Raw genomic sequence first — 11,738 nt, 5'->3', positions numbered from 1 at the left:
GCTGTACTCTGCGGCTGCACTCCTGTGCTGTGCAGGCAGCATGCATTGCCAGCCTGGCAGGGCTGGGATAGGGATCTTGAACTTTGCTGAACAAATGGATGCTTCATTCTATGAAGAACAATGGGTTAGTCTCAGTCAAAGCTTTGCCCAGCACATCTTGCTGGCTCTGTGGGACTTTGTTACCTGCATTCTTTATTTTGCTTTAACTGGTATTCTCTAATTGTGTCATATCACACTTTTTTTTTTTCTTTTTTTTTTTTTTTTTTTTTTTGGTGAATCTTGAAGAAAGAATGCTGTCACATGTATGGAGCTAGGGAAACTGGCAGGAGTCAGGGTGATGACATGCAGCCTGTTAATTACTTGTCATTCCTGACACTCTGTGCAGGTACAGCACCACATGCCGCAGTCCCGTGCCTTCCTCCTGCCTGACTGCACATTGCCAATTGCCAAGCATTAGTATTCCAGTGAAAAGCCCAGAACTTGTCTGTGAATACCATTAGAAGTGGGTCACTAACAGAAGGTGCGTGACAGATTCACATGCAGAACAACCAAAGCCATTTCCTCCGTCTCGTACAGAGCACAAATACTGAGAAGGAAGGCTGTGTGTACAGTGTGAATGGAATGACAAATGACAGGATGCAGTGATAGACTTGTTTGATGGCATTAGTGATGCAGTTCTGCCTTGGAAACAGTGGAAGCAGGTGATCAGCTGGGCTATGTGTGGCACTGATTTTGCCAAATGGTCAAATTTAATAGGGATTCAAATGATTAAATATTTCATTTTGAAGAAAAAATTCTCTTGCTCAGCAGAATGACTTCTCCTATTTAGCATTTCCTATTCTGTTTGGAATAAAGAGGTTTTAACCTCACAGCTTCAGTCTGCATATCTCTCTTCCAGCTCCAGGAATTATTGCTGTAACTGTGTGCTAAGCAGTCATAAAAATGTTGCAGAGGAATTTGTCATTCCAGAAAACATGGAGTGAGTTCGAGTAGACTGTGTTCTGCTCTAGCAAAGTCCCTTTAAACCAGCTAGAGAAGAATGGAAGGGAACTTTTCCTGACAGCATTATTCCAGCTACCTTCTGAATCAGAAGAGCATGCTGAGACCTTTTTTATATGGAAAAAAACAAAGGTGGAAGCCAGGGAAAGGCAGTATCTGGAACTGCAAAGAGAAACTGCATTAGCTGAGTGTCAGCACATGAGCTACACAGACTCTGTGGTGCCTTGCTCTGTGTTAGTGTAGATAACCTAAGAATCATGTCCTTTATAAGCCTTTTAAAATTATTTTTCCATCTTTTTTTGATGTGACAGAAGATTTTTGGAGACAAACATCACGAGCATTGATGTAGCACCACACCACGCTCTGCCTCATTCATCTGTACTCCTTTTCTCTGCCAAGCCTCTCGTGATTTGTTCACTTTTATTTAAAGATGGAAAAAAAAAAAGTTCAGAAAACTAGCTCATATGGAAAAGAAAAATCAGGTCACTCAGACTGGTCTGCAGATTCAGGTCATATTCAGTGACACGTTTAAATGGAAAAAAATATGGGAGAATCAGTAAAATGAGGAGTATTTTTCCTATTCTGTTAATATGAAACCTCACTGTTCTTTTGTTTCAAAAATATTGGAAAGACATTTTGAGTCCAAAATACTAAACGGGGATTAAACAGAGAAGGAAATGAGCCAGAAGCAAACAAAACACAATCTCTTAGCAAATAAAATGTTCTATTAACTCCCAAATGGCTTTTTGATTTGGAGAAATGAAAGATATTTTTAATTTTTAAATTAAAATACAGAACCAGAAGGCAATTATTTGCAATTCTGTCTCAAACGAACAACTAAAGATTTGTTTCTAGCATGTTTATTTGTTTAATATGCTAGACAGGTAATGTTATCCACATCCTCATTGTGACTTTTCTTCCTGTGTGCATGAATTCCTTTCTGGCACACGAAGCAAACAGGTGTGAGCCAGAGCAAGGTGTCCCACAGGCCATAACCAACAAATAACTAATTGGCATCTATGCTGCAACAGGGCAAAGATCCAGCCAAATTATGATGAGGCACTGTGCCATCCTAATAGATTCACATTAACAAGGACACCAAGATTCCATAAATTTGCATTATTTACATTTAGTTAGAGCAGGATTCCCAGCTGGGAGGTTCCACATGGTTGTCCATCCTCATCACATACAATTATGATGGAAAAAGTCCTCTCTGACTAATCCAGCATCCTGAAATAGCTTTCAGCAAGCATTTAAACATTAATAATTACTTAAAATGCTCCCACTCTCCTACCTCAATAAATCGTTGGGAATTGTATTTTTGTTGTCTTTGTGCAAAATGAATAAAAAATTTATACAGTTAGATTTCCTGGATGAAGATGTATGAGCCTTTTCAGCTTGGTAAAATGGAAAAATGAGTTATTTTTTCTGCAGGAGCAGCAAGATTCCTGACTATGTAATAGCGAAGGAAAAACCCCAAAACTTCAAAGTTGCTTTTGTGAAAAATGAATGCAGAAACTGGTAACTTAAACCCTCAAGAAATAATTTGCAAAGACAAAAGTGCCAAGAAGGATTGAGATGAAACACAAGGTGATGATATTCTCTTACTACTCCTTGAGGTAATGAATCTCTGAAGGTTTGTCTTTTCTGCTAAGATGGTGAACTACATCTTAATCCACACCCTAGGAAGTGGAGGGGCACAACTGGTGAACATTTTTCTGCAGCTCGGAGTTCCTGTGGAGGGATGTGGAATTCCCAGAGGTTCTCCACTCTCCTGGGCACTGCAGATTTGGGGCTTGGATCCCACCGTGTCTTGCAGGAGGAAGTCTGTGGCATTTTTCCAATGTGAATGTCTATGTTTCAAGCCACCGGGAAGGTCCTGCACCCATCTGAGATTTTCACGGACAATTAAGAATTTACTGACAAGGAAGCTGGATTCTGCTGGACGTCTGAGCTGATCTCGGATCACAATCACAGGGACAGGATGACGCACAGAAAGTTCTACCTGTATATGAGGAAGAACTTTACTCTGTGGGTGACCACACACCTGTACAGATTGCCCAGAGAGATTGTGGAGCCTCCCTCCCGGGCGATGTTCCCGAGCTGTCTGGACGCCATCCTGTGCCTCGTGCTTGAGCAGGGAGGTTGGAGCAGGTAAGCCACGGCGGTCCCGTCCAGCCTGACAATTCTGTGATCCACAGAACGGCAGAACTGTAGAATCGCAGAGTGACAGCACGGTTCAGGCTGGACGGCACCGCAGTGGTTCATCTGCTCCAGCCTCCCTGCTCCAGCACGGTCGCCCCAGAGTACGAGGCACAGGATGGCATCCAGATGGCTCAGGAACATCGCCCGGGAGGGAGACTCTGCGGGACACGAACGCTGCCCTCACGTCCGCGGGACACTCCCGCAAGAGGCATCCTCATCTCACACCTCCCAGCCTCCCCCTGCGAGGCAGCCCTGGCACGGACGCAGAGGCTGTTCCGCCCGGCAGGGCCACCGCTGGCCGGGACAGCCCTAGCCGGACTCCGCCGCGGAGCCTCCCCCGGGACTCCAGCATCCCCCGCTCGCCCTCAGCGCCCACGAGCCTCGCTCCTCCTCCCGGCCGCGAGCCGCTGCTCTCGCGATAGCGGGCGGCGGGCGGCGCGCGGGGCGGAGGGGGGCGGTGCCGCGGCGGCCGCGCTCGCTGACAGGCGGCGGGAGCGGGAGCGCGCGGCATGTCCGCGCCCGCGCGCCCCGCGCGCAGGTGCCCGCGGCCGCCCCGCCGCCCCGGCGCTCCCTGACCGCCGCCCGCCATGGGGCCCCGGCCGTGCTGCCGCCGCCGCTGAGGAGGAGGAGGAGGAGGGGAGGAGGAGAAGAAGCCGCCGCGATGAGGAAGGGCCGCTCTCGGGGGGACAAAGCGGTGCCGCCGCCGCCGGCGCGGAGGGAGCCCGGGCGGGCGGTGTCCGGCACCGCGGCGGAGCGCAGAGCCGCCCTGCTAGGGGGCGGCGGCAGGAAGGAGCCGGAGGATGCCCGGGCCGCGGGGGCGGCGGAACGGGTAAAGCCAGGGCGCGGGGCGGGGGTCGCCGTTGTTATGGAGACGCGCCCCGCGTGGCGGGGCCGGTCCGCGCCCGCCCCGGGCCGGGACGGCGGCGCTCCGGTGGGGGAGAGCGGCGGGGACCGCGGGGCGTGAGCGGCGGCGCTCGGTGCGGCGCCGAGCATCCTCGCGTGCTCCGTGCGCTCCTGAAGGTAGATGCCCCCAGAAGAGCGAAGGGTGGGAGCGGTGGCGTGTCCGTGTCGGTGCTGACGGCGTGGCGTGAGTGAGTGAGTGAGTGCTGCGGGAGCCGCGGTGCCGAGAGTCTGCCCGCGTGCCGCGGAAGGCGGGGGAGGATGCAGTGAAGTCGGGTGTGTGCTGTGTGCTGGCTGGTGTTACTAATCGCAGAGTACATCTTTCTAGTAACCCTCTGTGGGTCACTCCTAATCGCGGTGATAATTGTGATGCATTTTCCAGCATTTTAGGTCTTAATTCCAGAAGTGGTTTGTTTAGGGAACATACCGTACCTTTGCAGAGACTTGAAAATGCACAGGCTTGTTACATGTGAGAGTGTGTAAGTTCAGTATGTCCACTTTCACGTCTTTCATACCCACAAAAATAGGATCTACTGATTAGTGTTTAAGATTACAAGAGACCAAGGACAAGAGACCAAAGAGATACTAAATCAAGTTTAGGATCATCTGCACTTTGGTAGTCTTAGTTTTACAAGAGATAAAAATGGGAGATGACGCTTTGCAGTGGAAAAATGTAGGTGACAACTAATGCTATTTTTTTGTTTATTTGAAGAGATGGAGAAAGTATCACCAGTAAGAAGGTTCCTGGGATGCAGTAATTCATTGCCATGTTTTGCCATTTTTTAGAGCAAAGAGAAAACCTCGAGTCTTTGTCAAAAAGGTGTTTTAAGTTTACGTCATTGTTGCAGACGCATGTGTTTATGCTGTTTAAAAAATAATTTCTTAAATTTTTTTTCCTAGAAAAGCTGCATTACACTGCCTTCAATTATGGGAGCTTTGGATTTTGGCTTTGACTAGTGGATATCTCTTGAATACAGATTTATCAGACTGGGTCCTTGAAGAGGAGAACTCTATTATTTTATTCTCTAGTGCTTTGTTAAGCCAGGTGGTTAAGAGGGGCTGCTGCTTTTGATGTTTATTCTTTCCTGAAACAACTAAGAAATGCTATAGTCTTCATTTGGGGGTAAAAAAATCTAAAATCAGAAGAGGTCACCTGGTATCTTCCCAGCTGTCTGTGAAATGGGCAAATTTGTAGAGCAACCAAATGCAGCAGCAAGATGTTTGTTGTACTGTTTTTGATATTGACATGGAAATTGAAGGAAATTTTTTCCATTCTTGGTGGTGTGAATGAAACTTACAAATGGTGCACACAGAACATGCTATGTCTTGAATAATGTATTGAACACTTGGGCAGTTTCACTGGACCAACCCCTGTGCTGCAAACCAGGAAAGGCTGCAAATTCAGAAGTGTCAGTTTTTGAGATGCACCAGGCTTTTTAATGGGAAATAGTGCCAATTTGTGTTTAACTTGGGTGCTCTGACTAGGACCTGAAATGACTTGTAAGAACAGATCTTTGTGTGCTGGCAGGTATTCGGTGTGTTGGAGGAGGAATTTTTCAGCTAAAGTTAGGAAAGCTTCTACTCAACCGTGTGTGAGATACTCCCCAAACTTCTAAGGAGAAGCTCTCATCCCCTCTCCCCTTTTGTCTTTCATTTAAGGTTTTGTAAGTGTGATAAACAGCTGCAAATAAATGGGTGTGTTGGACAAATGTGACAAACAGCATTTCTGTCTTTAATATCAATAATTCAGTGTTTATTTAAATGTTGGTAGTTGGTAGCATGCGTGTGGTAAAAAAGGCCTTCTGAGATGCAAAAGACAGCGAGATACTCCATTTTCACTGATCCAGCTTGTAGCTTGACAAGTATTTCCTTTGGGGTCCTTCTGATTTAAGTAGCCCAGTTGTTCCCAAGTCTGTAATGTGCCCTCAGCAGTGCCAGTGCAACAGTGTGCACAGCTGCCCATACCATTCTGGGTTAAATTCAGATCTCTTTGTTTGCCATACATTTGCACAAGTTTGTGGCTGGGAGAGGCTGAGCTGCTCCAGTGTTGAAAAAAATCCTTATCAAACGGTGACTGCAGCAGTTAATCACTGTACTGACCTTAAGGCCTTTGAAAATCTGGTCCTTTGCTCTGCTCGTAGTTCCGACGTGCACACGATGAATGTTGTTGCTTTCTCGTGTGTTATGCAAGAATTAAGAATGACTGTACTTGGGCACATTAAAGATCCCTCTCGCCCAGTATCCTGCCTCTCCCAGCTGCCAAGAACAGATGCTTGGAGAAGAGTACAGTGTATATTGAGGAAATGCCTCTCCCAGCCTCCAGTAATTTGTGGCTCATAGGTTTCCTGAACCAGAGGTGATATTTGTTTTTAGAGCCCCCAGTGGGTTTTTTCTTCTATGAATTTGTCCAACTAGTGTTTGAAGCCATGTATGCTTGTAGCATCCACAGCGTCCTGTGGCTGAGTTGTAGGGCTTAAATACATTTTGTGCGGAAAAAACACTTATTTTTGTTTGCTTTTAAACTTTCTGCCTGCTTGGTTTTTCATGCCTTGCTGGTTCCTTCTTGTATTGGAAGAGGCAGTGGAAAGGAGAATCCATGTTATTCTGTGTGCCTTATGGGCTGATGACTTTTTCTTCTATTTGCCATCCCTTGCTTGTGACTTTTCCAGAGGTATTTCAGAAAGAAGTTACTCTACCCCTTTCATTGTCCTTGCTGTCTTCTTTGCACCTTTTGCAGGTATGTTTCTGAGTGGAGACAGTGATGCAGGAATCCAAGGAACAGGGTTGGGTTACAATACCCAGGACCAGCTACAGTATTTCAGCATATGCCACCCAGTAAACTTACATGGCATATTAGATTTCGTTCTTTAATCTTCTGCATGCTTTTTCTAGACATTCTTTAAGCATTGAGTTGGCACTTCTGTGGAACTATGATAACTCCAGTCACTCTTTTAAGTGGTAATAACTAGTTCAGAACTTCTGACTGTGTACATATTTTTTAATACTATGCATCATTTTACATTTACCTGCTATTTTACCAGCCCACTTAAACAGTATCATTAAAGTCTTCTTCAGATCTTTTGCAATCTTCAATAACTTTAAGCACTGTCAGCAACCTCTGTCACATAAGTGTCAAACTTCTTTGCTAGATTTTGCCTTAAAATATGGAAGGCGTTGATCCCAGAAGAGATCCTTGTGAGACTCCAGTGTGATCCTCCTTTTTTGGGAAAAAGGCCAACTTAAGTAAGTTGCTTCAACTTACTTCCTGTTCATCAGTCATTAATTCATGACTGAATTGTCCTTCTTACTCCGTGACATTTTAGTTTCATTGAGTGATGGCATCTTTGTCAAGCACAGCCCACTTGGATTTCAGTAAAGGATCACCTTAATCATTGTATGATTGCTGACTGCACTGAGGGAGAAAAATGGGAAGTTGAGGTGAAAGTGATTGTTGTTCATGAATGACAGTCACCCTCATCCAGAGGCACGTTTCAAGCACTAGGCTGTTTCCGTATCATGCTGACATAATTAATTTTAGTGATATTTATAGTGAAAGATTTGACATGGATCATAGCCAATGTTTGTTAGAATTGCTTTCATTAGCATTTTTTTCTTCAGGTAGAAGACAAAGTCCTCATAGAAAGGATTCTTCTGTTTCTAGAAGAGATGAGTTTAGAGGTTGTGATGGAATTATACAAGCCTATGGTTGGTCTGCAGGGGGTAGGTAGCAAACAGCAACTCGCTGTGTCCTCTGGTATCAAGTGATGACTCAGGCTTTGCAAGAGGTGGATTTCATGCTCAAGGTAATACATGTACTTTTTATTTTCTTCCCCAAGGGATGTAATAGATGCAAAGGAGGAGATTAAGAGTGAACATTATTTATTAGGTAGGCTGGATCCACCCGAGGAAAACACCTGAAATCAGCTAAAATCTAGGAGAACATTGGAATGGGGCAAATGCATGGTGCTTGCTTTTACTTGTCTGTGTGGAATGTCTTTGTTATTTTTTTCCATGAGGAGTGGGAGCTAATATGTCTCTAACAAATCTAAATGCTGTCTTCCTCTGAAAGCAGAGGGATGATAAACAGGTATGAGGCAAACTGAAGTATTGTCGCAGGTCTAGTGGGATGGAGGTTGAGAGAAAGTAAAAATAGAGAATTCTGAGCACTGAACATTACTGAATGACATTTTCTGCTCTCAAGGCATGCAGGGAACTAGGGAGTGCAACCCAGGGGCGCTTGCTTGGGTATGTGACAAGGTGAGGGAACAGAAACAGACCCCATCACTTCTGACAAGCTTCCTACTCTTGCTGTGGGTGGCCAGGTGTGCCACCAATTTCTTCTCAGATACAAAGTATTTCCTGAGCTTTTAACAAGGTAACTGACTTACAATCAATTCATTTTACAATAACTGTCTCTAGGAACTGTAGCGCTACAAACTTTCTGAGAGTAACAAAAATATTCCTTTCCCCCCCCCCCAACCTGTCTTTGAAACATTGTAGATCTTTCTGTCCCAAAGCCAAAATGGAGCTCTGAGGTTATCCAGTGTGCCGTCTGTGGAGCTTTCTTGAAAGATAAATTAAAACATCTCTCTTAGAAACTGATCTTATCTTAGCATTAGATCATGGTGTGTTTGTCACCTTTCTGAAAGCTCTGCCAATGTTTAATTATTCCTGCCTAGAAAACTAAACGACACCTTACTTCAACGCTTGTTTTGTCTAATGGCCAACTTTCAGCTGTGGAATATGCTTGTGCTAGCTCAGGCAGTAAAAATTCTCTACTATCTGATCTCTTTTCCATGTAGAAGTATTTGAAATGTAAAATTGAGCTTTGGTTGGAACAGAAGACACTGAGTTCTTTTGCTTCTAGAACTCTGTGCATTTCCCTCTTGATTCTTCTTGGAGTGTTTGCCAAACCCAGGTAATACTCTGGCAGCAGCCTGGAATAGTGTGATTGCAGACAAGCTTCCTCCTTCACTACTTTTGGATACTTGTCTATTTGCAATTTTGGGGATTGCATTCCCACAGTTGGGTGTGTCATATCAGAGAGGGTTTTGTAACATTATGCATATGTGGATATTTCTTCTCCATCTATGAGTAAAATCATGCAAATTGGTCCAAGACTACTTGTAAACGATAGGTTACAAAGCTTATTACTCCTTTCATGTTGTCATTATATTTTGATTCTTTTTTTTTTCTTGGAAGGAATAGCAAAGGATCTTTTCCACTGACTTCTTACCCTGTTCTTTTTTGGAAAGCAGTCAGTGACCAGCAGGGAGAAACTGGCCAAACCCCAGAGTGCTACTCAGATTTATTTTGTCTCCACAACTGCAGAGAAGCTGTTACCATGCTTTCCTTGCTGCGTGGCAAGCCTGGAAACTGAAGAGATTTTTCTTTTTTCCTAATTTGAACTTCTGTACTTCAGATATACTAAGTGTTTTCTTTTCTTTTCCCTCTAGGTGACATCAGTGCTAGTAAAAGGCAGTACCCCTGTTTTGATGAGCTCTGTATGTAGACTGCAGAACAGTTTGGTGTTCTTTGGTTATTTCTACCATGAGTCTTCCCTTTTGATTGACAAGTGAAGAATAAAGTTTTTGGAGTTCAGTTGGCACTTTGCTTCTCAGTTTTCTCTACAGCTCTGACTCTCAGGTTGCTGATCACAGCTCTGTTGCAGCTCTCCCAGTCATGGACCCTATGGGTAGCAGTTCACAACACTCAAAGCTGTTCTTCATAACTTCATGTCAAAACCTACAGGCTGGGATGAAACTTAATCTGAAGAAGATGAAGGTTTATTTTCAAAATTCAAGCATATCAGCCAAATCAAATGGACTTACTGTTAGCAATGCAGATTGCATTTGCAATCTAGTGTAGTTTTTACTATTCATGTTACATATTCTATAAAAGCAAGTATAGCTTAATCATAGCCAAATATATTCTGCAAACATCATTGCCCCTTTTTTTAAAGGAGGGATGGAGTGCTGCTAACTTCAAGAAGTTCAGGAACCATCTGTTTATATAAATGCTTATTACCACCCATTCTGTGAAATTGTTTAGGGTTGATTTTAGGGTAGTTCTGACCTATGTCTGTTTTGTCAAGGGAGCTAAAGAAATTTCCTAAGGAGGACATTGGTAAAGACTCCTGAATTACAAGTTGTGATTGTAACTTTCCAGTAAAATCTCAGTTACTCTTTGCAGACCTCAAACTTCCTTTTTCTCATCTTCTTTTATTGCTGTCTAGCTCTTTTTCTTATGTCAGGAAGAAAGCAAAAAAAAAAAAAAAAAAAAGCTGTTTTCTAATAAAAAGCACAATTCTAGCCTGTGGAGCTTCTAATATGGTTAACCAGGTCCAGAGTGCATGGCTGGCTGGCAGGCATTCTTACTTGTCCTCAGACTTTATTTTCTGAAGTTTATTCCCTTTTCTATGGAGAAATAAAGGTAGTCAAGAGGCCAGGGTATAGCTGTTGAGGAATCAGATGTTCTCTTGTGACACGCGTGGTTCTGTCTTTGTTTTTTTCTTGGTCCTTTCTCTGAGGAGGCAGGAAAACAGAAAGAACAAACCTGTCAGTGCCCCATAGGTGTGTCTCACTGCCTGCCATAAGCTGATTCTTGTTGATGCCAGAGCTGCTTCTACCTGACTTCTTCATTAGCCCTAGTTTTGCCTTTCTGTGACCTCATCAAACAGAGATGGCAGCTCCAGGCAAGCTCTTCCTCTGAGGTCACTTGTGTGTTCCTACCAATGTTTAAAAAGATGGGGCGCTGAAAAAGAGACTGAGGGAAAGAGTCATCTAAAAGCAGGCAAAGGGGAATAGAATCAAGAGATCAATTCTGTAATGTGCTTGTTAGATAATAACAGAATTGAGCCAAAAGAGAAATCCAGATGCAGACAAAAGGGATGTGGAGTCAAGTGACCAATTCTGCAATGGGCTTGTTGGGTAAGAGCAAAATGGCACCAGAGGGCTGATGGCACTTCTTTGGCCTGAGAAAATGGAATCATCACTTCTCTCAAAGTTGAGTATTAATGGACAAATTTCTGTTTTGTAAATCAATATCTAGGTAGGCATTGCATCAGCAGCTTAGATGATTCAGCTCACCCATGTGAGATTTCGATTTCCTGTCACAAGTGAAGAGTAAGAGCAAATATTGTATTAGCCACATTAATTTCATATCTTACATATTAAAATAACTAAGCAGGCAGTGGAAAGATGCAGTACACTGCATTTCTTGTCCAAAAGCAGAATAGAAGTGAAGGAGCCAAGAGAATTCTTCTGTCAGAAGTGCTAGGGTTTGGTGTGGCACTGCTTTTCTTTAGAATAATTATTAGCCTTAAGGGGGAAGCTGCTGCTACTTACTGTTTGTTACAGAGCACTTGAGGATAACAGTGGGGTGCTGTCCAAGGCTAGGATTAGGCAGCTGCAAAGCACTCAAAGATTTTGGATATATTCCTGACTGGATGCTTTGGGAAACCAAGTAGTATATCCAAGTGTTATTGTGTTGGAGGAATGGCTATGTGTTATTGACTTTACACCTAGCAGTTGACTTCTTGAGCAAGCTCACCTACCTTCTTGCAGCCCAGAGTGTAAATGTTGTCCTGCCTGTCAAGGTAGTTCTTAAGAGCCTTTAGAAGGGGCAGTTCTTCA

The 11,738-nt window shown here is 44.1% G+C and overlaps 1 protein-coding gene across 6 annotated transcripts in view; it reads left to right on the top strand.

The window, feature by feature from the left end:
• The first annotated feature begins 3,771 nt into the window (after window positions 1–3,771).
• The window catches only part of MAST2 (microtubule associated serine/threonine kinase 2), a 186,386-nt gene continuing 178,419 nt past the window's right edge, over window positions 3,772–11,738 (top strand). For 2 of the 6 annotated variants that reach the window (XM_059853910.1, XM_059853907.1), the window contains exon 1: window positions 3,773–4,033. In XM_059853910.1, coding sequence (XP_059709893.1) covers window positions 3,866–4,033 — 168 coding nt within the window. In that variant the 5' untranslated portion in view covers window positions 3,773–3,865. Of the gene's footprint in view, window positions 4,034–11,738 lie in introns of all 6 variants that reach the window. The other 4 variants (XM_059853912.1, XM_059853911.1, XM_059853908.1 and 1 more) reach the window with 3 other exon arrangements.

This window comes from Haemorhous mexicanus, chromosome 9, assembly GCF_027477595.1.
Source record: "Haemorhous mexicanus isolate bHaeMex1 chromosome 9, bHaeMex1.pri, whole genome shotgun sequence".
NCBI lineage: Eukaryota > Metazoa > Chordata > Aves > Passeriformes > Fringillidae > Haemorhous > Haemorhous mexicanus.
This window is presented reverse-complemented; position numbering and strand designations above follow the sequence as displayed.